Source organism: Hyperolius riggenbachi, chromosome 8 (genome assembly GCF_040937935.1).
Source record: "Hyperolius riggenbachi isolate aHypRig1 chromosome 8, aHypRig1.pri, whole genome shotgun sequence".
Taxonomy (NCBI): Eukaryota; Metazoa; Chordata; class Amphibia; order Anura; family Hyperoliidae; genus Hyperolius; species Hyperolius riggenbachi.
Window position 1 is genome coordinate 256,870,203 of NC_090653.1, and position 26,058 is coordinate 256,896,260.

Consider the following 26,058-nt stretch of genomic DNA (forward strand, 5'->3'; position numbering starts at 1 on the left):
ACAGCATCACTTAACCCCTCTCCTGCTGGAGCCTTGCATATAGTCTAAGGAGGGGAACATGAAGGACATACAATTGATAACCTTCATAATTTTAATATTTGTGTAGTGTATATCTTTAGCCAGACTCAAAGTGCTTGAGAGTTGCAGCCACTACATGGAGAACATAAAGGACATTTAAACACACTAGCTCCAGTGTTTCCACAGAAAAAAGCAACTGGCCAATCTCTGTATATGTTGGAGGTGCCCCGTGTATCCCCTGGCCTCATATATGTGAGCCGGAGGTCTTCTTTATATGGAAAGTCTTCAATAACTACACCTGCGACTAGAGAACAGGGGACAGCTGGTAACTGCAAACACTGCTGACAACATGTCAGAACACTCAGCATGCATCCAATACTATGCGTAAGATCATCAGTCACACTGCTGCCATTGCTGCTATGTATGTTTTGTGGCACTGCTGGGTGATTGTATGTACAGGGGCCAGTGAAGAGCTGTTTATTCAGTTGTAATTGTTTGTAACAAAAACCTGCATCAGGTGCTTTCTTTTGATACTGAATAATTTCCTTGGTTGCGCCCCACCTGGCTTTTTTTTTCATGCCGCCCAGCTGCAAAAAATGTCTGGGGAGAACACTGTATTTGTGTTGCTGAACGTCCTGATTGTACAGAGTTTTGAACGTCTCTAAGCTCCCCACTATTTGTTTTGTACTATGTACATCGCTACGGAAGATGTTGGTGCTATATAAATAAAAAAGGTACTTATCCGTTAGCCGGGCGCATCCGGCAGGTGGCGCTAATTACTATTCCCCCTCCAGGCCGACATGGATAGTAGGGAAAGATGTAACTCTGGTGGAGTTTTATCGCCACCTAGTGGATGCGCCCCGGCTAACGGATAAGTACCTTTATCTTCTTTTAGGCTGCTTACACACCAAGACGTTACAGGCGCACGTCAGTGCGCCTGTAACGCTCCCCCAACGCACAGCAATGTAACACAAGTGGGCTGTTCACACTGCCCATGTTGCGTTACATGTAACGCTGTATGTTGCCCGGAAAGTGCAGCATGCTACGGCGTTTGGAGCGGCTATAGCCGCGTTAGACTGTTTGCACATGCGCAGTGGGGGGCGGAGAGGAGGCGGGGAGAGCCAGCTACAGTAGCCGCGCACATGGCTACTTAATATTCACTGCACTGGTGGGCGCTGATTGGCCGGCGGGACCACGTGATGCGGAGTGTCTCGCTCCGCATCACGTGGTCCTGCTGGCCAATCAGCGCCACTCTGGGAGACATTATAGGAATCGAGCCGCCTAACGCGGCTCACTCTACCGTCGGCTCTTGCAGCACCATACGTTGTGTTAGGTGCACGTTATGCGACCTTAACGTGGCACCTAACGCAACGTCTTGGTTTGCAAGAAGCCTTAAGCAATGCCAGTTGCTTGGCAGCCCTGCTTATCTATTTGGCTGCAGTAGTGTCTGAATCACACCAGAAACAAGCATGCAGCTAATCCAGTCAGATCTGATAATAATGTCAGAGACACCTGATCTGCTGCTGCAAGCTTGTTCAAGGATTATGGATAAAAGTATTAGAGGCAGAGGATCAGCAGGATAGCCAGACAACTGGTATTGTTTAAAAGGAAATAAATATGGCAGCCTCCATATACCTCTTGCTTGAGTTGTCCTTTAAACACTGCAGTGGCCACGGCTGCCCTGCTGATTCTCTGCCTCTAATACATTTAGGGGCCGTTCACATTACAAACGCGGATGGCCATGCGTGCGTTTGTGTTGCGTGGCTGATCCCATCACTGAAAAGTGAACGGGACAGCCGCGCGTTTTTGCAAAAAGTGTAAACATCAGACAGTGCACTCTATGCACTGTCTGATGTCGTGCGTGTCGGCCTCCTGCGCGCTTTTCCAAAACGCGCCTGGAAATGCGTGCAGTGTGAACGGGCCCTTTGCCATAAACCCTGAACCGGCATGCAGATCAGGTGCTCTGACTGAAGTGTGATTGGATTAGCCGCATGCTTGTTTCAGGTGTGTGACTCAGACACTACTGCAGCCAAGAGATCAGCAGGATGTCAGGCAACTGATATTGCCTAAGAGATAATAAATATGGCAGCCTTATTATCATCCTCACTTCAGGAGTGCAATCAAATCTATTGCTTTTTCTGTGTGTGTGTTTTTTTTTTTTTAAATGTTTGTATAAGAGATAGAAAAGAAACTTTTTTCGACTGAGAAAAAATGGTAGATGTTTCTTTTTTCTCTCCCTTGCTCCCCCCCAGCGTCGTGCGCTGCACATAGTCTGTCCACCTCCCTCCATAGTGACAGAATGTGTCACTAGTCTGCACTGTCGTCCCAGGGATCGTGTCCTGCTCCCGGACAGGCGACAGTAAGGGCTGGAACCCACAGGAGCGCTTTTGGCAGCGTTTTGGCAGCACTGCGATACGCTAGCAGTTTGCCAAAACGCTGGGCTAATGTTAATGGATGGGGCAACTTCCACAGGAGCGTTTGCGTTTCTCAGAAACGCAAACGCAGGACGTGCAGCATTTTGGGAGCGTTAGCGCTTCAATGTAAAGTATTGAACCGCTAGCGGAACCGCTCAGCAAAACCTAAACTGAGCGGTTTTGCTAGCGTTTTGCGGTTCAGCACACTGTAACAAAATGAAAAATAATTCACATGACCAATCAGGATAAAAACGCAAAACGCAAAACGCTAGTCACCCGCTGGGGAAAAAAATGCAATGTTGTAAAACACGACCAAAAACGCGCATGAATCCGCTTGCAAACCGCTCAGACAAAACGCTAGCGGTTGCGTTTTGCGTTTGCGGTTTTCAGTGGGTTCCAGGCCTAAGGGCGTATTCACACTGGGGCAATTAGTGGCTGTTTAGCAAATCGCTCGCAATTGCTAGTGCTCCTTAAAGCGCTAGGGTAACGTAAACTATATGGCAGGGATCTCACTGCCGCGCGCGGTAAACACAAACGTGCTACATACAGTATATTTTTTGCGATTTAGAGTGATCTCGATAGCAATGTATTTACAACGTGAATCACGACCGCTCAAATTGCGAATATGTACAGAAAAAAATATGCGATAATCGTGGAAAATAAAGCCACGGCAAAACGCTAGTGACAATCGTTAGCGTTCTGCGATCCCCAGTGTGAACAGGGCCTGATCTGAACAGTGTACGCAGCTTTAGACTTTTTTTTTTAGTGTTTTGTGGTTACTGATTTCCTGGGGTGAATACATCGGTTGTTGTGGGTCTTTCTCTTTTTTATGACTTTTGTTACTTTTGGTTGTTCTAGCTGAATCATCTCACTGGGTCAGCGTGGGCAGCATTTTAGGAGCGTGTGAGATGCGCGCTGTGACACGATGACATCACGGTGACACCGCATGCATCGCTGCAGCCATGCACAGTGGTCGTTACAGAGCTGCAGAGCACGTCGGGTCTGGATTGTACCTGGTTGATCTGGTAACGTTAGCTGGGTGATGCCCCTAACCCTGTCAGTGACCAGACTCATTTCCCAGCTGCCTGTATGATCTTTTCCTGTTTTGAAATCTCTGACTAACAGGGATGGCGTCTGAGGGCTGGGCTTTTAGCCAATCATAGCAGTGAAGGGAGGGGGCGGTGAGAGCTTTAAATTCCAGATGTGGCATGGAGAGAGTCAGATCTGAGCTCCAGACGCACTCACAATCCTGAAATCGGGTAAGTGGCCGTCTGTGCTCTCTCTCTCTCTGCTGTCCGCACTCAGCTATCCCTGGGGGAGCCTCTCCCAGTCCCTGTGTGATGGGAGATTTCTGCTGTCCGCACTCACCTATCCCTGTGGGAGCCTCTCCCAGTCCCTGTGTGATGGGAGATTTCTGCTGTCCGCACTCACCTATCCCTGTGGGAGCCTCTCCCAGACCCTGTGTGATGGGAGATTTCTGCTGTCCGCACTCACCTATCCCTGGGGGAGCCTCTCCCAGTCCCTGTGTGATGGGAGATTTCTGCTGTCCGCACTCACCTATCCCTGGGGGAGCCTCTCCCAGTCCCTGTGTGATGGGAGATTTCTGCTGTCCGCACTCACCTATCACTGGGGGAGCCTCTCCCAGTCCCTGTGTGATGGGACATTTCTGCTGTCCGCACTCACCCATCCCTGGGGGAGCCTCTCCCAGTCCCTGTGTGATGGGAGATTTCTGCTGTCCGCACTCACCCATCCCTGGGGGAGCCTCTCCCAGTCCCTGTGTGATGGGAGATTTCTGCTGTCCGCACTCACCTATCCCTGGGGGAGCCTCTCCCAGTCTCTGTGTGATGGGAGATTTCTGCTGTCCGCACTCACCTATCCCTGGGGGAGCCTCTCCCAGTCCCTGTGTGATGGAAGATTTCTGTGCAGCTTCTATAGGATGGGGGGGGGGGGGGGGGTGTCTTCATATTTACCTATATCTCTGCACTTGTCTTCCTTTCTTAACTAACTTTATTAAACTGCACAGGATCACTAACAGAGCAGCGACCTGCATGCTTAACCCCCTACCTGACCCTCATCTGTAAGATCGCTGTGTTAAATCCCCTCATATCCCCTCAGAGTCCAAAAGAGCAGTAATTCTCCTCACTAGCACCCCCCAGTACTGCATAACTTCCCTAATTCCCTCAATCCGCTCTGTACTTTCACCCTCCAGAGCTGTGCACAGCATCACCAATGAGCCAGCGACCTGACACTTAACCCTTCACCAGCCCTGCACTGCATTATTGATTAGCAGCTTCATATGCCAAGTGCAACTGAATTATCCTAATCATTCTACAGCCAAGATGAGCATTTTTTAATTCCTCTTCTGCAACAGTCCAATATAACCTAACCCCTTTGCTGCCAGAGCTTTTCAGGACATCGATTAACCACTTCCACTGAGCAGCCCTGTAGAACAACGCTTACCTACTTTCCAGAAAAAAACCCCGTTCAACATCACTCAACTCCATCTCAGCCAGAAGGTGGTACAACGCCACTTAAGCCCTATCCAGCCAGAGCCTTGTGCAGCATCACTTTACCCCTATCCTGCCAGAGCCTTGTGCAGCATTACTTTACCCCTCTCCTGCCAGAGCCTTGTGCAGCATCACTTTACCCATATCCTGCCAGAGCCGTGTGCAGCATCACTTTACCCCTATCCTGCCAGAGCCTTGTGCAGCATCACTATACCCCTCTCCTGCCAGAGGCTTGTGCAGCATCACTTTACCCCTATCCTGCCAGAGCCTTGTGCAGCATCACTTTACCCCATCCCACCAGAGCCTTGTGCAGCATCACTGTACCCCTATCCCACCAGAGCCTTGTGCAGCATCACTTTACCCCTATCCTGCCAGAGCCTTGTGCAGCATCACTATACCCATATCCTGCCAGAGCCTTGTGCAGCATCACTTTACCCCATCCCACCAGAGCCGTGTGCAGCATCACTTTACCCCATCCCACCAGAGCCTTGTGCAGCATCACTTTACCCCATCCCACCAGAGCCTTGTGCAGCATCACTTTACCCCTATCCTGCCAGAGCCTTGTGCAGCATCACTTTACCCCTATCCTGCCAGAGCCTTGTGCAGCATCACTTTACCCCTATCCCACCGGATCCTTGTGCAGCATCACTATACCCCTATCCTGCCAGAGCCTTGTGCAGCATCACTTTACCCCATCCCACCAGAGCCGTGTGCAGCATCACTTTACCCCATCCCACCAGAGCCTTGTGCAGCATCACTTTACCCCTATCCTGCCAGAGCCTTGTGCAGCATCACTTTACCCCTATCCTGCCAGAGCCGTGTGCAGCATCACTTTACCCCATCCCACCAGAGCCTTGTGCAGCATCACTTTACCCCTATCCTGCCAGAGCCTTGTGCAGCATCACTTTACCCCTATCCTGCCAGAGCCTTGTGCAGCATCACTTTACCCCTATCCCGCCAGATCCTTGTGCAGCATCACTATACCCCTATCCTGCCAGAGCCTTGTGCAGCATCACTTTACCCCTATCCTGCCAGAGCCTTGTGCAGCATCACTTTACCCCTATCCTGCCAGAGCCTTGCGCAGCATCACTTTACCCATATCCTGCCAGAGCCTTGCGCAGCATCACTTTACCCATATCCTGTCGGAGCCTTGTGCAGCATCACTTTACCCCTATCCTGCCAGAGCCTTGTGCAGCATCACTTTACCCCTATCCTGCCAGAGCCTTGTGCAGCATCACTTTACCCCTATCCTGCCAGAGCCTTGTGCAGCATCACTTTGCCCCTATCCTGCCAGAGCCTTGTGCAGCATCACTTTACCCCTATCCTGCCAGAGCCTTGTGCAGCATCACTTTACCCCTATCCTGCCAGAGCCTTGCGCAGCATCACTTTACCCATATCCTGCCAGAGCCTTGCGCAGCATCACTTTACCCATATCCTGCCGGAGCCTTGTGCAGCATCACTTTACCCCTATCCTGCCAGAGCCTTGCGCAGCATCACTTTACCCCTATCCTGCCAGAGCCTTGTGCAGCATCACTTTACCCCTATCCTGCCAGAGCCTTGTGTAGCATCACTTTGCCCCTATCCTGCCATAGCCTTATGCAGCATCACTATACCCATATCCTGCCAGAGCCTTGTGCAGCATCACTTTACCCCTCGCCTGCCAGAGCCTTGTGCAGCATCACTATACCCATATCCTGCCAGAGCCTTGTGCAGCATCACTTTACCCCTATCCTGCCAGAGCCTTGTGCAGCATCACTTTGCCCCTATCCTGCCAGAGCCTTATGCAGCATCACTATACCCATATCCTGCCAGAGCCTTGTGCAGCATCACTTTACCCCTCGCCTGCCAGAGCCTTATGCAGCATCACTATACCCATATCCTGCCAGAGCCTTGTGCAGCATCATTTTACCCCTATCCTGCCAGAGCCTTGTGCAGCATCATTTTACCCCTATCCTGCCAGAGCCTTGTGCAGCATCATTTTGCCCCTATCCTGCCAGAGCCTTGTGCAGCATCATTTTACCCCTATCCTGCCAGAGCCTTGTGCAGCATCACTATACCCCTTTCCCACCAGAGCCTTGTGCAGCATCACTTTACCCCTATCCCACCAGAGCCTTGTGCAGCATCACTTTACCCCTATCCCACCAGAGCCTTGTGCAGCATCACTTTACCCCTATCCCGCCAGAGCTATGTGCAGCATCACTTTACCCCTATCCTGCCAGAGCCTTGTGCAGCATCACTTTACCCCTATCCCACCAGAGCCTTGTGCAGAATCACTATACCCCTATCCTGCCAGAGCCTTGTGCAGCATCACTATACCCATATCCTGTCAGAGCCTTGTGCAGCATCACTTTACCCCATCCCACCAGAGCCTTGTGCAGCATCACTTTACCCCTATCCTGCCAGAGCCTTGTGCAGCATCACTATACCCCTATCCTGTCAGAGCCTTGTGCAGCATCACTTTACCCCTCGCCTGCCAGAGCCTTGTGCAGCATCACTATACCCCTATCCTGCCAGAGCCTTGTGCAGCATCACTATACCCCTATCCTGTCAGAGCCTTGTGCAGCATCACTATACCCCTATCCCACCAGAGCCTTGTGCAGCATCACTATACCCCTATCCCGCCAGAGCCTTGTGCAGCATCACTTTACCCCTATCCCACCAGAGCCTTGTGCAGTATCACTATACCCCTATCCTGTCAGAGCCTTGTGCAGCATCACTATACCCCTATCCTGCCAGAGCCTTGTGCAGCATCACTATACCCCTATCCTGTCAGAGCCTTGTGCAGCATCACTTTACCCCTATCCCCCAGAGCCTTGTGCAGCATCACTTTACCCATATCCCACCAGAGCCTTGTGCAGCATCACTTTACCCCATCCTACCAGAGCCTTGTGCAGCATCACTTTACCCATATCCCACAGAGCCTTGTGCAGCATCACTTTACCCCTATCCTGCCAGAGCCTTGTGCAGCATCACTTTACCCCTATCCTGCCAGAGACGTGTGCAGCATCACTTTACCCCTATCCTGCCAGAGCCTTGTGCAGCATCACTATACCCCTATCCTGTCAGAGCCTTGTGCAGCATCACTATACCCCTATCCCACCAGAGCCTTGTGCAGCATCACTATACCCCTATCCTGCCAGAGCCTTGTGCAGCATCACTTTACCCCTATCCCACCAGAGCCTTGTGCAGCATCACTATACCCCTATCCTGTCAGAGCCTTGTGCAGCATCACTATACCCCTATCCTGCCAGAGCTTTGTGCAGCATCACTATACCCCTATCCTGTCAGAGCCTTGTGCAGCATCACTTTACCCCTATCCCTCAGAGCCTTGTGCAGCATCACTTTACCCATATCCCACCAGAGCCTTGTGCAGCATCACTTTACCCCTATCCTGCCAGAGCCTTGTGCAGCATCACTTTACCCCTATCCTGCCAGAGACGTGTGCAGCATCACTTTACCCCTATCCTGCCAGAGACTTGCGCAGCATCACTATACCCCTATCCTGTCAGAGCCTTGCACAGCTTCACTTTACCCCTATCCAGCCAGAGACGTGTGCAGCATCACTTTACCCCTATCCTGCCAGAGCCGTGTGCAGCATCACTTTACCCCTATCCTGCCAGAGCCGTGTGCAGCATCACTTTACCCCTATCCTGCCAGAGCCGTGTGCAGCATCACTTTACCCCTATCCTGCCAGAGCCTTGTGCAGCATCACTTTGCCCCTATCCTGCCAGAGCCTTGTGCAGCATCACTTTACCCCTATCCTGCCAGAGCCTTGTGCAGCATCACTTTACCCCTATCCTGCCAGAGCCTTACGCAGCATCACTTTACCCATATCCTGCCAGAGCCTTGCGCAGCATCACTTTACCCATATCCTGCCAGAGCCTTGTGCAGCATCACTTTACCCCTATCCTGCCAGAGCCGTGTGCAGCATCACTTTACCCCTATCCCACCAGAGCCTTGTGCAGCATCACTTTACCCCTATCCTGCCAGAGCCTTGTGCAGCATCACTTCACCCCTATCCTGCCAGAGCCTTGCGCAGCATCACTTTACCCCTATCCTGCCAGAGCCTTGTGCAGCATCACTTTACCCCTATCCTGCCAGAGCCGTGTGCAGCATCACTTTACCCCTATCCCACCAGAGCCTTGTGCAGCATCACTTTACCCCTATCCTGCCAGAGCCGTGTGCAGCATCACTTTACCCCTATCCTGCCAGAGCCGTGTGCAGCATCACTTTACCCCTATCCTGCCAGAGCCTTGCGCAGCATCACTTTACCCCTATCCTGCCAGAGCCTTGTGCAGCATCACTTTACCCCTATCCTGCCAGAGCCTTGTGCAGCATCACTTTACCCCTATCCTGCCAGAGCCGTGTGCAGCATCACTTTACCTCTATCCCACCAGAGCCTTGTGCAGCATCACTTTACCCCTATCCTGCCAGAGCCGTGTGCAGCATCACTTTACCCCTATCCCACCAGAGCCTTGTGCAGCATCACTATACCCATATCCTGCCAGAGCCTTGTGCAGCATCACTATACCCATATCCTGCCAGAGCCTTGCACACCTTCACTTTACCCCTATCCTGCCAGAGCCTTATGCAGAATCACTTTACCTTTATCCTTTCAGAGCCTTGCACAAAATCATTTAACCCCTATCCTGCCAGGGCCTTGTCCAAAATCACTTAATTCCTCTCCTGCCGAGCACTAGGCAGCATAATTTATCTCCTCTCATAGCAAAGCCTTTCTCAGCATCATTTATCCTCTCCCGCTACTTATTACATAACCCCTTCCTTGTCACCATCCAACATAGCAACAATGAATCCTACATTTGCAGCAGCTTAACCCTTAACCTGCTTCAGCTTGGCAATACAGTACTTAACCCCTCCTGTGCCTTTTACTTTAACAGACCCTCACCTATCTACTTCTATGACATGAAAATATCTAAAATATAATTTTTATACAGAATCACTTAAACCGTTTCCTAGAAGGAACAGTCAGACGGTTGCACAGCTCTGAGACGCAGCCCCTGGCTTTGATCACAAAAATATATTAGCTATTGACTGCCAGGAAGGTTCTCATCTAACGACGGTATACAATCACTAATAATGTGTCTCCTGTTCTTCCACAGCTCCCAACAGCTTCCAGTCTTCACCATGTTCTCCCTGTTGGTACTGATGGTTTTGGGGTGCTTAAGTCAGGAAGCCTGGTCCTGCACATGCGGTCAGAGGCACCCCCAGTCTGTGTACTGCGATTCTGCTTTCGGTAAGAGCAATGTGTATTGTAAATGTCACTTTAAGTTATACAATATATGGGAGGGGGGACATGGGGTACTACAAAATTCACTAAAGCCGGAGGGACAGGGTAAAGTCAGGAGAGAGACCATCCCAGACGGCTGGATTGTTTCTAAACGCTTTCAGCAGGCTTCTGTATGTTCTGATATGACCCAGGTGAGAGTGGCAAATGTTTTCCACCTAAAAGCAGTAAAGAATCCAGCCCAAGTGAGTTAGATGCCTTATGTTTACCAGAGTGTACCAGCCTTAGCCAGGCAGAGCCCCCTAGTGATAGGGGAGGGGAAGGAGGTGGGAGAAGGGACCATGCACTGAAGGCAGGAATACAACACCTCATTGAGAACTTAGCGAAGTGGTGATATGACATCACCGCGCAGCTAACATCCTCCCTACAAACCACAAGAAACCTTCCCAAAATCCGCGGGAGAGCTGCCAGATCTGTCCAGAGGCTGCAAGCAGCAAGGCAGGGAATCGTTTAAACACACAAACCAAGCTAAAGGCTTATTTGTGCAGAGCTACGGAATTGCAGAGTACCCAGAATTCTCTTCTGACTGCAGGCTGCTGTATTCTGCTCTGAACTTACCGTGCTTTGATTATTCTTCAGTCAATGTTGCTGAAAGGTCACTCCGCGCCTTTGCGGTGCGATATGGCCAAACAGTGAGGCCTCTTTCACACTAGGGCGTTTTTATTGCAATGTGTTAGCCTTTTTTTACTGCAGGGTAATGCTACGCAGAGGTAGGGAACCTTGCCTCTCCAGCTGTTAAAGTGTAACTGTCGGGCATAAAATCTTAAATCAATTATTTATTTTTATCTGGTAAACAAGTAATAAGGATGCTAATCAGGCAATCCAAAAGTTAAAATCTCTATTACTTTTCTTGTTTATAAATGATCATTCCCCAGTTTACCTGACTCTTATTTGGTACGTTGCTGCACAAAGGAAGTTGCAGGGCATGCTGGGTTGTCCTTTTTTGCTTCTGTACATTAGTTAAGTCTGAGGGGAAATAAAGAAGCAAACCCAGTATGCCCTGCAACTTCCTTTGTGCGGCAACGTACCAAATAAGAGACAGGTAAAGTGGGGAATGATAATTTATAGACAAGAAAAGTAATAGTGATTTTAACTTTTGGAATGCCTGGTTAGCATCCTTATTACTTGTTTACCTGATAAAAATAATTGATTTTTGATTTTATGCCCGACAGTTACACTTTAAGGAACTACAAGTCCCACAATGCATTGCAGGGGTCTGACAGCCACAGTCGTGATAGGGTTCAATAAATCACTGCCATATTCAATCAAGTATAGGGACGCTTTAACAGAAACTGGCAGATAGGAGCGTGAGGAGATGTGTAGGTGGTGAAAATGAGTAACAGTAGCTCCTGCTCTGCGCATCTAAATACTGATGGTTAAGGTGGGTGTTTAAAGGACACATGAACTGAGAGGGCTATGAAGGCTACCATATTTATTTCCTGTTAAACAATACGGGGTGCCTGGCAGCCCTGCTGATCTCTGGCTGCAGTAGTGTCTGAATGACGCCAGAAGCAAGCATGCAGCTAATCCAATCAGACTTCAGTCAGTAACACCTGATCTGCTGCATGCTTGTTCTGGGTCTATGGCTAAAAGTATTAGAAGCAGAGGATTAGCAGGATAGCCAGGCAACTGGTATTGTTTAAAAGGAAATAAATATGGCAACCCCCATATCCCTCTCATCTCAGGTTCCCTTTAAAGCGGACCTGAACTCAGAACTTCCTCTCTGTTCTAAAAGAAAAGAAACAGCATAATGACCTTTAAAGAAAAACATTTCTTTGTTACAGCTGATACAAATCCAGCAATAAATCTGCAGTGTGTCTACTTCCTGCTTTCATGGAAGCAGACAGAGGGTTAACATCCTGTGTTTACATATTAGCTGCTCTACCGAGGCTGCTGAGATTCCTGAGCTGACACAGCTAAGAGATGAAATTACACCTGTGATTAGTCATGGATGAAGGGGAATTAGACAGGCTAAACTCCCTCAATACATACAGGGTGTATTTCTCTATGTTTTCCTTCTGTCCTGTGCAAGAGTTCAGGTCCACTTTAAGGGCAATTTGTACTCCAAACATAATACAATTGCCACAGCTGCAGCTTGAGCTTGCTGTCACTTTCTGATTTTTTTTCAACTGTGGTGAATGAATTTCAAAGATGACATTTTACTTGTACAGCTCTCAGCTAGATTTGTGTCAGTCAAACCACAAAAGATACATTTCCCTTTAAAAGCAGCTGGAGAGGATGGGAGTCGGGTATTCGGTTCATGTCTACTGACAACACACATCGGCTGCGAGTGAGCGTTTGCAGCTGCGGAATTCTGATGACTGTGCCTGACTCACTGCTGTTCATCTCTCAATGCTATTCAGCTTTCACACAGCAGTCACTCCGCAGTGTGTTATGTGAAGCCCAGCTCAGAAGCTGCTGTGCCTGTATCAGAGAGGGATAGAGCAGGAATGACAGCGCTATTCTCAATGCCAGGTCTATGATAGGGGAGATCAGCTGAGAAGATCAGATGTTTTTCAGCCTCGCCGTCACTTTTCTAGGATGGCTAATGTCATCGGAAATCCAGATCAGTCTGGCTGGCATTTTATAGATCACCAAACAGTCTTCAGAACGCTGTTGCTTGTAAATCACTCCATCAAAAAGCACCGGTACACCCCCAAAGCGTAACCTATCAGATACCTTGGTAGCAATTTCTGCAGCGATTTCCGGCACTTTTAAAATCGGATCACTCTTTTATAATTTTGGTGTTATAAAAGTGGCAATGTTAAAGGACAACTGTAGTGAGAAAAACATGGAGGCTGCCATATTTATTTCCTTTAATGCAATACTAGTTGCATGGCAGCCCTGCTGGTCTATTTGACTGCAATAGTGTCTGAATAACACCAGAAACAAGCAGGCACTAATCATGTCAGATCTGACAATAATGTCAGAAACACCCAGGGCTGGTCGGCCCATGATGCCAAGTGAGGCGACTTCCTCAGGCGGCAGAAGTCTGGGGACAGCACCACCAGACAGAAACAGGAAGTGAAGAGTGCCTGGCCAACCTATACTGGGGACAACTGTACCTGGCTAACCTATACTGGGGGTACCGTTACCTAGCTACCAACACAGGGGACACCTATTCCTGCCTACCTACCTTACACTGAGGGTGTCTTTTGGAGGGCTCACTGCAGCTATAACGCATGGTGCAAATTGTCGAGTGCTTTACAATCATTCCAATTCGTAGTTGGGGGGGCTGCGCATGCTCACAAGTTTGCCTCAGGTAGCAAAAAGTCTAGCACCAGCCCTGGAACCCCCTAATCTGCTGCGTGCTTGTTCAGGGTCTGTCGCTAAAAGGATAAGAGGCAGAGGATCAGCGGGATAGCCAGGCAAGTGGTATTGCTTGATAAATATGGCAGCCTTATCCCTCTTGTTACAGTTGTCCTTTAAAAAGGTAATGGCAATCTATTTTGCTTTTTTTTTTTTTTAAGCAAAGTCTTATAAACAGTCTTTTTCCCAGCAGTAATTGCAGGTCGCAGCCCTGTGCTTAGGCAGACACAACATGGCCACATCTGTGTGCTGCATCGCTCTGGCTGGATGAGTGGGTGCTGAAAAGTCGCTGGATCATAGTCTTTTATACCGCAGAGCGACAGCTCAAGTCCCAACCTGCAGATGGGATTAATGATAGAACTGGGCTGTGCTTCCGTTTAGAGGGACACCAAGCGTGACTCACAAGACAGCTTAAAGGAAACCTGGGGTGAAAATAAACTGATGAGAAAAACATCACTTACTCCTAAAAATGACTTTTCTTTTATAATCCCAACTTTTATTTTCTGTTTAAAACCTGTAAGAGTAGGGAAAATATTTTATTGTCTCAGCTATATGACCCAGTCTTTCAGTGTCCCAGAGCTACAATCTACTGTATGAACTATTGACCTGTTTTATCAATCCCCTGCACTCAGAGGCTGTTCTCTGCCAGGAATGAGTTTTATGGCTGTAATTCCTTATCAGTAAGGATTATTAATATATAGTATTCGAATCACCAGTACTGATGGTTAAATGTTTCTCTGCAGTGATCAAGGCAAAGTTCGTTGCACAGAAAGAAATGAAAAACGACGAGAGGCTTCAGTACCAAGTTAAGACAACAAAGGTAAGGTGCTCTCATTTCCAGACAGATGCTAAATTCTTACACTATGTGACGAGTCTGCCTGGTCAGGTGACTCTGCAGACTGTATGACAAAAGGGCCACTGTGTAAATGTGGGGACACAAATAGGAAAACAAGCATGCCATGGCGTAACTATAAATTATGGCCTTCCCCAGCAAAACTTTGATCCCCCCCCCCCATGTTCAAATCCTTTCCCCTGCCAACCCTTTGGTACCCCTTACAGTTTTAGTTCCCCCCCCCCCCCCCCTCTTGTTTCAGCTGGGGGTAGGTGAATCAGGTAGGACCATATGACACACAAAGTAGGAAGAGCCATAGATGACATATTACAATTCCCAGAATTCCTACATTACCGTACAAACCATGGGTGGGACCTTATAATACCCTAAAGATGCTAGCAGCCAGAAATAGCAATACCATGCAGAGACGGTTTTACGGACAGACAGGTGATCAGTTACAGCCCTGCAGAGATAACCAACAGGATTTTTCCATTTAAAAAATTCCAAAAAGTTCTAAAAGTTTTAGGGCTAGTTCATGGTGTTCAGTTGCATTGCAGAACAATTCTGCATGTCAGGTCACTGCCTATACAATTCTATGGGCCTGTTCACAGTACTGCGTCGTAACAGATCGCTGCATGAGGATTTGTATTAACGTCTATGCCCAGTCTCCATTGCAGTTCACAGTCATTATAATGTGTGCGTTATGCAACTGACCACTGTGAACCCAGCCTAATTGGGCTCTAATCACAACAGTGTCAGGAATGTATAGTTCTAGCATTGAAAAGACCTAGAGTTCCCCTTAAAACCATAAATTTTATTGGCTGCCTGATTAGGTTATAATACCATGCTTTGCAATGGATCATAGCTGTTAGTGAAGGCAGATATTGAAATGTACTCTATAAGCCAGCAGAAAGTATCGCTCAGCTCAGCTCTACATATTTAGGCCTGTTGGATCATGCTGGATGGATACATGCTGCTCTCAGAATTCTAAAACACACAACAATCTGCTTCTTTCCTGATAGGTCTTCAAGGCGCCTAAAGAACTGGAGGACATCCAGTACGTGTACACTGCCAAGTCCGACAGCCTGTGCGGCTATCGCCATGCCTCAACTAACAAGAGCGAAGAGTTCCTGGTAGCCGGTCAGTATTCTGAAAGTTTACAGGTGTTTTATTACTGATATTGTTTAACTACCTCAAGACCGCTCCACGCCAATTGGCATGGATGCCCCAGGCTCCTCCCAGAACCTCCTAACGCCAATTGGCGTGCAGTCCTGGGGGCGTGTATCTCCGCTTAAATGACGGCGCTCCGCTCCCTCATCAGTCTCCCAACGGCGATCGCTGCTAGGAGACTATTAGACATAACACAGCGGTCCTTAAAGGGACACTTAAGTCAAACAAAAAAAATGAGTTTTACTCACCTAGGGCTTCCAATAGCCCCCTGCAGCTGTCCGGTGCCCTCGCCGTCTCCCTCCGATCCTCCTGGCCCCGCCGGCAGCCACTTCCTGTTTCGGTGACAGGAGCTGACAGGCTGGGGACGCGAGTGATTCTTCGCGTTCCCAGACACATTAGCACCCTCTATGCTGCTATATGGTATATGATATATGCTATAGCAGCATAGATGGCGCTATTGTGGCCAGGAACGCGAAGAATCACTCGCGTCCCCAGTCTGTCAGCTCCTGTCACCGAAACAGGAAGTGACTGCCGGCGGGGCCAGGAGAATCGGAGGGAGACGGCGAGGGCACCGGAAAGCTGCAGGGGGCTATTGGAAGCCCCAGGTGAGTAAAACTAATTTTTTTTTTTTTGACTTAAGTGTCCCTTTTAAGTGGTTAATAAACAATACTGCTTTATCTGTTTTCCACTTTGGTCAGCGGCAGACATTCCCATGGCAGTGAGGCTCACAGTACAGCGGGTTGGGAGGTGCGTTTAACAGTTGATCGCAGACTCAGCACACTCTTCCATAATCTGACATTAGTATGCATTCATTGGTTACTCTGCATCATGTGATGCTCGGAACCTGGAAGTGGTGACCGGAATGTCATGCAAACAAACCATGTTCTAAATTTCAGTTTTGTTAGGATTTCCATTTATTTTAATTAATATTTTTTTTTTCTATAAAGGTTATCATGCTGTGGCTAATCTTTAGAGCAGAGAGGAAGTTCTGAGTAAAGTTCCACTTTAAGCATATTTGGTTATAAGTAAGACACAAGCGGAAATCAGAACTTACTCTCTGCGCTACAAGATATGCAACAGCATAATAACTTTTGATGAAAAACGTTTCCTTGTTACAGCTGATTGAAATACTGCAATACATCTGCAGTGTGTCTACTTCCTGCTTTTATGTAAGCAGAGATACGGCTAACATCCTGTGCTTACATATTAGCTGTGTCTGCTGAGGACTGCTGAGATTCCTGAGCTGAGACATCAAATTACACATGTGATGCTCCTGTGCATTTACACTATGAACCTATATATAAACCCCAAAGCTATAAAACTTCATTGTCACCCTCTTTGCTTTTTCATACCACATTCCACACAAAAGCAAAATGCATGTATGATACCTGTTTACCTGTTTTTCCTACTATGTTTGTAATCAGCACAGCCCCGACAGGGGCAAGAGAATAATTGCTGTATTGTGTAATTGGTTTTTATTTACCCAAAAAAAACTATTTGAAACTAAATTACACATGTGATTACTTGCAGCTGAAGCAGAATTGCACAGGCTCTTTTCTCTAAAAACACACAGGGTGCATTTCCCTGTTTTCCTTCAGTCCTGTGCAAGAGTTCGGGTCCACGTTAAACTGTGTGGGCGTGATTTGGATGCCTAAAAAGAGCAGAGTAAGGCTGCATTTCCACTTGTGCGGTGCGAATCGCTGCGAAAAAAATTTGCATGCGCATGCGAAATTCGTATGCAGGTCCATGCGAATTTGCACACAAATTCGCGTGGATGATGATGCATGCGAATTTAACCATGGCAGTGCTGGTGTGCTTTTCCATTGTTTCTATGCGAATTCGCATGAAAATTCGCATACCCAAACCTCATGCGAATTTCCTATTAAATACATTGTATGCGATTCGCATAGCGGTATGCGGTATGTGAATTCTGATGGCTCTGCCATGCAAATTTTTTCTGCACAGAAAAACGCAAAGGAATCCTGACAAGTGGAAACAGTCCCATTCACTTGTATTGCTATGCGAATTTGCATGCGAAAAACGCATGCGAATTCGCGATAGTGGAAATGAGCCCTAAAGGTGGCCACACACCATACAATTTTTTAAATATCTGTTCAATTCAAGAATTGCAATCAATTTTTCTGAGTGATTGTAACATTTCAAAAATCTGACCAATTTACCACACACACGTTGGATTTTTCCCTTAATTATGATAAAAATGATTGGAAACTCTCCAATCTACCACACACCATTTTCATAAAAATTGATCAGAAAAATCCACCATTCCCGATCAACTTTAGCAAATAAAATTGGGAAATTCGATTTGGATTTCTTGCTCGATTAAAAAAAAAAAGCTTTCGATTTTTCAGGAAATCCGATCTTTTTTTTATCGAATTGTCATAAAATCTGATCATTTTATTGTATTGTGTGTGGCCACATTAAGGAGTTATGGGTTCTCCCTGCACCTCTTTAGTAATGTATTCCCTGTGTATGTGTGTTGTTTGCTTTACTTTGCACACTCCTCTCTGGTCTCACAATCCCCCTCCCAGCATCCTCACGAATGTCTCTCTCTCTCTCTCCTCCATCCGCAGGATACATCGTGGGGCAAGAGGTGTTTATTAACTCCTGCAGCTTCATCGCTCCCTGGTCCTCCCTGTCTTTCTGCCAGAAGAGGGGCTTCATGCAGGTGTACGCCAAGAACTGCGACTGTCAGGTGAGACCACAGGCCACACCCACTTCTGCATTTATGGCTTTAACGCCCACGTTTATATACAGATCATACACTAACCGTACTGTGTGCTGTAACCACTGCTGCTCAGAGTGATGCCTGAAGAAGGATAATGTGACACCCTAAACAGAAACCCACTAAAAGAGGCCCTGTAGTGACATATGGTAGAATGCAGTAAATTATTCGGCATACCCACTTTTATGGTAATTTTCCTGGTTTCAGCATCAGAAACAATTCCTATATCTATGTATTGCTGTATATTGATATGTAGCTCCGCCCTCCCAGTGATGCTTAGCCTAGGCTAATTAACATTAAATTCTCCTCCCAGAGCATTATGGGAGACCAGCCATTATTTTACCCGGCAATGGAAAGCTCAGAAACAAACATTCCGCAGAGCTGCTTTTGCCAAGACTGAAGATGTCTTCAGTGATAAATGTCAGACGGTAAATCAGGGAGAGGAAAGATTTTTCAATGGGCAAACACTGACTAAATAGTATAATTTATAAATGAATATTGTGAGAAAGAAAAAAAAAAAAAGCTATTTTATTTATAACGTTATTTTCACTACAGTTCCTCTTTAATGAGTTGGCATTATATGCCATGTGAGCAGTCCCTGGATTTATAAAACGTAACGTCTTGATGCGGGTGGCCATATGAGATAGCCAGGGCCGGATTTGCCATAAGGGCTCATTCACACTGCAGCCGGTTTCGGCTTTTTTCGCCCCCCGACCGCGTGTACAATGAATGTCTATGAGAAGGCTCATATCAGCGCGGGTCGTGTGCAGTGCGGCTAGCAAAGCAGTGCATGGACCATTTTTGGGGCGATTCCGCCTCAATGGAAGGTGTAGGAAAAACGTAAAGCGCTCACAAAATTGCTTTGTGCAGCGATTGCATTCACGTTTTCAAGAATAAATACATTGTATTTATTATTTTCCAGGTCAAAGAGTTCACTTCCTGACTTGCGTCTGGGAGTAAATTAAAAAACCGCTAGGGAAAAATGCTTAGAAAACCACTTAGCACAAGAACAAATCGCCCACCTAAGCGCCGGGGATCGGAAAAAAAAAAGCGCATCAAAAACTGCTCAACGCTAACGGCCACGCAAACTGAACACAATGTGAACAAGCCTCAGGCACTGTAGGCACGTGCCTAAAGGCGCCTGATGATAGAAATGCGGCTCACTCCTCTCCAGAGTGCCTCCTTCCCTATGCCGAGTCCCGAGCAGAGCGTTAATGAGAGGTCACTCACCCAGGTCTCAGCATTCCATTGACCAGGTCTCCCTTAAGTCAGGGGCACCTCTGGCTACTTAAAGAGACTCTGAAACGAGAATAAATCTCGCTTCAGAGCTCATAGTTAGCAGGGGCATGTGTGCCCCTGCTAAACCGCTGCTATCCCGCGGCTAATTAAGGGTCCCAGACCCCCGGAATCCCCTCCGAGCAGCGGGGGATCTCTTCCGGATTGAGGCAGGGCTAACCGCCGCAGCCCTGCCCCACGCGCCTGTCAGAGCGTATCTCTGCCTCTCCCCCGCCCCTCTCAGTCTTCCTTCACTGAGAGGGGCAGGGGAGAGTCGGCGATGCGCCGCTGATAGACGCGACTGGAGGCAGGGCTGCAGCCGTTAGCCCTGCCTCAAGAGCAGCAAAATCTACAACCAATTTGGTCGTTGATTTTGCAGGGGGGGGTTTAGGGGTGAAGGGACCCCCGTTTAGCCGCGGGATAGCGGCATTTTAGCAGGGGCACGCGTGTCCCTGCTAACTATGAGCTCTGAACCGAGCATTATTCTCGCTTCAGTGTCTTTTTAATATTGAGGTTCCTCTAGCTACCTAATACTTGTGGGCACTTGTTGCCACTTAATACTGAGCATACCTCTGGCTACCTAATCCTAAAAGGCACCTGTGGCTATCTATACCGGGCAAGGTAAGTAGGGGAGAGGTAACAGCTGGGTCAGCCAGCACACTTGCAGTGCGGTTCAGCAGGGGATTGTAGGTTCATGGAGGGCGAAGTCTAGGGTGCCAGGACATCGGTGCCTATAGGCTCCAGTGATGTAAATCTGGGCCGGGAGATAGCAATAGCGCTGTTTGGGTTATTTTGGTTGCTGTCTCTGCACAGAACGTTACTGAGTGTTGTGCCACAAGACGTGGCAACAGTAAAAAGAAAAAGATTGCTGAATGGAGGAAAGTCTAAGACGTGTTTGTTCGACAGCAGTGAAGAAATAATTACGAAACATGTCATTTTCAGCTTTAATTGCAACAGCTGCTGTGTGAGGACCTTGTATGTGAGGCTGGTTACGCATCTGTTTCCCTATTCCAGAAAGTCTAAAAATACCAAATGACGATTCCTTTCTCTCTCTTTCTCTGCAGATCAAACACTGTTACCAAGTGCCATGCGAAGTAGACAATAAGCTCCAGTGTCTCTGGACTGACCCACTGAGGAGGATGAAGGACCTCTACTCCGGCCACCAGGCTGCCAAATGGGCCTGCGTCCACAACGGCGATGACCTGTGCGTCTGGGATTCATTAAAGTCCCACTTATACAGCATGGTCACCAAATCCAACTCCAAGTAAGACGGGCTCGAGAATATGGCGCACACTTTACCACTCTTCATCCTCGCTAACGCATTGTCACATGATCTGCGGTCTCTTCAGCTCACTGGATGCCGTGGCCAGCGGGAGGAGCCTCTGGAGGAAGGAAGAGCCCAAGCAGAACCCCGCCCACGTTTGTGCCTATCGAGTGTGAGCTTCAACCCTGAGCTAATTCTGTATACACTGTTAGATCCAGAGGCAGTTTTGTTTTCTAGATGTTCTATGCTTTTTTTTATATAAGGAACTTTGTTTTAATAAATATTTTTAGGATTTGTTTTTTGTATATAAAAGAGTTGTTTGCTTCATTTGGGGAGAGGGGTCAAAACACTTTGCCTAAGTGGTCAACAATAAAATCTTCCCAGGCTCCACCCACCAGCAGCAGCCTTGCTTTCCCCTGTAGAAACTTCCAGGGCTGAGGAGGGTGTACAAAAATCATCCAACTCCTCAGTTCATGAAAACACCGACTCCAGATACCCAAAATTCATCCGACTCCGGATTAAACTTCCCAGAATCCCTAGCAGTGACTGGTTACTGCTAATGCTGAGGCCCAATATCTGAATGTATACACATGTATACACTGCCTAGTGTTACAGTATGGGGGATCAGTGACATAGACTTGGGGGGGTTTCAGGCACCTTACTATCAAGGAAAAATAGTAGTAATGAACAATGTGGATTTAGTTAGTACTAGCCCTGCTGTGTTTTCACACAGTCCGAGTTTCTTCCATTTCCTGCAAAAGTAATTAGCTGCACAAAGCTGGAGCAATTGTTGCTTGTTTTCCACAAGTGAAAGAAGACTGAGAGGGGCGGGGAGAGGCGGAGTTCAGCGGAGATTGACTGGAGAGGAGGCAGAACTACTGCGTACAGCTCTGCCTCTACCAGGAAGAAAAATCTGCGAGTCCAGGAACTTTGCTGGGCTATTTCTGGGCCATAAATCACTCGTTCTGCTGCAGGAATGTGGCAAATCAGCTTAGAATTTAATGCTGGAGAGGACTGGATAAGAAAATAAGGTAAAAAAAGAGACTTCAGTGCCAATGTTTGAGCTAATCTAACTGTAAACAAGCTAGTTTATGCTGGTCTCTGACTGAGTAATCTGTTTCAAACTTAACCCACTTAAAAACACATTCTGTACACACATAATTATCTCTGCCCAGATGCTGCAAACAGGCTGTTTGGAGTCATTTAGCAACATTGACAGAAGCAGTAGATACCATAGTATCTTGGAGTAGAGTTATAATTAGCAATAGAATGTTTTATTACTGATCAGAGCCTCATTTTATTTTATTTTAGCTGCTTTAAGTATTAGCTGAATGGGGAAACTGTAATTTTCCCACTGACATTACTTTGGGGCAAAGGCAGAAACTATAACTATAAGGCAACAAGGAGGTGGAAGACAGACTTTTAGTTCTAGTTTTGTTAGACTCCTTCTATGGCAACTATAACGACCATACGTGGGCAGCCGTGCAGCAGAGCAGCTCTTGTCCTGTAACGGCATTGCAACTAAGGACCAAAGTCCACGCTGTTCTTAAAGAAAAACTCCGACCAAGAATTGAACTTTATCCCAATCTGTAGCTGATACCCCCTTTTACATGAGAAATCTATTCCTTTTCACAAACAGACCATCAGGGGGAGCTGTATGACTGATATTGGGGTGAAACCCCTCCCACAAGAAACTCTGAGGACCGTGGTACTCCTGGCAGTATCCTGCCTGTGAACCTTGTTACCTTGGCCTCAATTCACTAATATCATGCTGGAGATAATAAGGCAAGAGTAAACTTGCCACCACCCAGGGAGAGAGTTATCTTATCTCTTCATTCCTTAAGTTACCTCCTCTGTAGTTAACAGCCTGTCTTTAACTTTAGAATTCTGGAGTTATTTTAAGGATTGAAGAGTTAACTTAAAGACAGAAGATTTAACTTTAGGTTTGCCTGAGGTAAAATGTTTCCTGAATACTCCATGCCTCATCACCGTGGTGATAACTCTAGAAACGTTATTAAAGACAGGAGATAAGCTTAGTGAATTGAGGCCATTGTAGGAAATAGCTGTTTACAGCTGTTTCCAACTGCCAAAAAAGCATGCAGCAGCTACATCACCTGCCAACAGTAAAAATGTCCCCATGTAATAATTGTCAGAATGTAGACCCTGAACAAGCATATAGCAGATCAGGTACTCAGACTCAGCTGACTCAGGTTTTACTGGATTAGCCATATACTTGTTCCAGGATGTTAACTCAGACACTACATATGCCAGAAGATAAACAGAGCTTCCAAGCAACTGGTATTTGTTTACAAGGAAATAAATATGGCAGCCTCCATATCCCTCTCACCTCAGGTTCCCTTTAAAGGACACCTGAAATTAGAGGGATATGGAGGCTCCCATATTTATTTCCTTTGCAGTAATATCAGTTGCATGGCTATCCTGCAGATCCTCTGCCTCCAATGATTTTAGCCATAAAATCCCATGTAACAGCTAAATAAACAGAGCATGTAAAAATCCTGTCTTAAAAATATGATCACATGACCGGAAGTTGCGTCGAGAGAGTCAGTTTCAGGCTCCGTAGGGGTGACCACTGCAGCTGCCCGGATTTTGTCAACCTTCTGATCAGAATGGAAGGAGGTGGAGCACAGACTGATCTCTCTGAGAAGACTGCAGCCAATGGCAGTGATAGTCTACGGAACACGAAGTAGTCAGTAACTCTACACCAGACGTTTTCAAAGTTGTTTATTTGATGTCAGCTAATCATGGAGCGTCTATGCAGACAGGAACAAGCTTGGCATGGGGCTAGGCAGATACTGGTGCCTGAAACATGCCTTCAAATACTTATGGCCAGCATAACTGCACTTTAATTGACATGCAACCTATTTTGAGAAAGCTGCTCTAGGAACTTCTTTTCAACCTAAAATGAGTTTTTCCCCAAGTGCTGCATAGACTTTGGTGCTGCCGAGCTTAAATGAACCACCTCAGCTGCAGTATAACATAAAGAGTTCATGTTCCTATGAATGGATTTGAGGTTTAAACGAGGTTTTAAAATATTTAATAGTCACTTGATGTTGAATTGTCCCTGTGAGAGCCATCATTCTGCACAAGAGGGACTCACACTGAAAGAACAGCTTATATTAACGGTCAGAACATTCAATTCCAGTTTAGCACCAAGGACCGGACTGCCCATGGCAAAAAGGATCGCTAAGGACGAAGCTTAAAGGGATACTCCACCTCATTAAAAGAATCATCACAATGTATGTCATCACTACGCAAGTCATCTTGTAACTGAATACAATAGATTTTATCTAAAGCTGGCAATACTTAAAGAGGAACTCCAGTGAAAATAATGTAATAAAAAAAGTGCTTCATTCTTACAATAATTATGTATAAATGATTTAGTCGGTGTTTGCCCATTGTAAAATCTTTTCTCTCCCTGATTTACATTCTGGCATTTATCATATGGTGACATTTTTACTGCTGGCAGGTGATGTCAGTGGAAGGAGATGCTGCTTGCTTTTTTGACAGCTGTTATTTTCCACAGTGCAACAAGGCTCCCACAGTGTGATGTCAGCACCATGGTCCTGACATCACACTGTGGGAGGGGTTTCACCACAATATCGTCCATCCAGAGCTCCCTGATGATCCATTTGAGAAAAGGTAAAGATTTCTCATGTAAAAGGGGGTATCAGCTACCGATAGGCTGAATGGAGTAATGGTTAAGGGCTCTGCCTCTGACACAGGAGACCTGGGTTTGAATCTCGGCTCTGCCTGTTCAGTAAGCCAGCACCTATTCAGCAGGAGACCTTGGGCAAGTCTCCCTAACACTGCTACTGCCCATAGAGCGCGTCCTAGTGGCTGCAGCTCTGGTGCTTTGAGTCCGCCAGGAGAAAAGCGCGATATAAGTGGTCTGTGTTTGTTTGTTTTTATTTTGATTGGGATGAAGTTCAATTCTTGGTTACGGTTTCTCTGTAAGGCCGATTTCACACTTATTTTTTGAATTGCGCTGGGGATGCGACAGTCCTGCCAAATCCCACCGTAACGCAAAAAATGACAAATAGATGACCCTGTGGCAGAGAGCGCTGATATGGGCATATGCATAGCACGTCCCCGCACAGTGAAATACTCCTTGCTGGGCAGGAAGTAAGTCATGGGATTCCCGTCAGTCCGCGCATGTGCGCCGCAAAGCACTGCGCTCCGTCGTTTACACTACGTGCATTGCCCATAGACTTACATTACCCCAAGCACCATAACACGCTGTTGCCCTTGCATTGGCTCAGATACTTCCAGCAAGTAGGGGTGATCAATGATATGCAAATACTTCCAAGCAAACTTATGTATATTTTTATGCAAATACATGCAGTTTGAAAATGGACCAATAAATTTAAACCTGGGTGGGACTTGATTGGTCCATTTTCAAGCTGCATTTATTTGCATAAAAATGTACATACATTTCCATAAACATGGACGTATTTGCATATCTTTGATCATTCCTACTGCTAAGCACCTCATTGGCAATATCTACAAAGCACTAACTGAGCATGTCGCCCAGCAAAGGACCGCATCAAGTTTCAAGGTCTCCATAGACTTTGCATTGCAGCCCCTTGTGGCAAGATAGGGTAAGGCAACGCAGGTTTCACCTACAAATGTAAAAGGAGCCAAAAGAGAACCCGAGCCAAAGCTTGGGCTCAGAAACACATACTTACCTAAGAAGAGGGAAGCCTCTGGATCCTGATGAGGCTTCCCATGACGTCCTCGCAGTCCCCTCCAGCTGATTAGGGCCACGCTCCTCTTCTCTGGCCCCCCAGTTGCCACTCGCGGACCCTCCTCTTCTGGCACAAGTGCAAACGTGCCGCAGTCTGTGCTTCATCCAGCTTACTGTGCAGGCACAGCTGTACGTGTGCTTGGAGAGGAGCATGGCCCCAAGCCCTTGTCGGTAATCTTTAAAGGGTCTTCTATCGGCAATGGAGGACCAGAGGACACCGTGGGAAGCCTTATTAGGATCCAGTTCCTCCCCTTTCCTTAGGCAAGTATGTGATTTTGTACCTGAGCTTACAGCGGAACTGGAGAATGTAATAAAACGAAGCGTTTCACTTACCTGGTGCTTCTGCCAGCCCAGTGTAGCCTTCCTGTCCCACGCCGGTCCTCCATGATCCTCCGTTCTCCCGCCACCAGCTAGTTTCATTACCGCAACTGCGAGCCCGAGTAGCTTTTTCCGCGT

At 47.2% G+C, this 26,058-nt stretch overlaps 2 protein-coding genes across 2 annotated transcripts in view; one reads left to right on the forward strand and one right to left on the reverse strand.

The window, feature by feature from the left end:
* The window catches only part of SYN1 (synapsin I), a 286,198-nt gene that overhangs the window by 130,862 nt on the left and 129,278 nt on the right, over positions 1 to 26,058 (reverse strand). The gene's annotated exons all lie outside the window — the stretch shown is intronic.
* TIMP1 (TIMP metallopeptidase inhibitor 1) lies at positions 3,599 to 21,149 on the forward strand. Its single transcript, XM_068249846.1, has 6 exons — positions 3,599 to 3,691; positions 10,060 to 10,193; positions 14,297 to 14,373; positions 15,408 to 15,525; positions 18,147 to 18,268; positions 20,638 to 21,149. Exons 2-6 carry the CDS (start codon positions 10,085 to 10,087, stop codon positions 20,839 to 20,841), a joined length of 630 nt encoding a protein of 209 aa, XP_068105947.1. The 5' UTR covers positions 3,599 to 3,691; positions 10,060 to 10,084; the 3' UTR covers positions 20,842 to 21,149.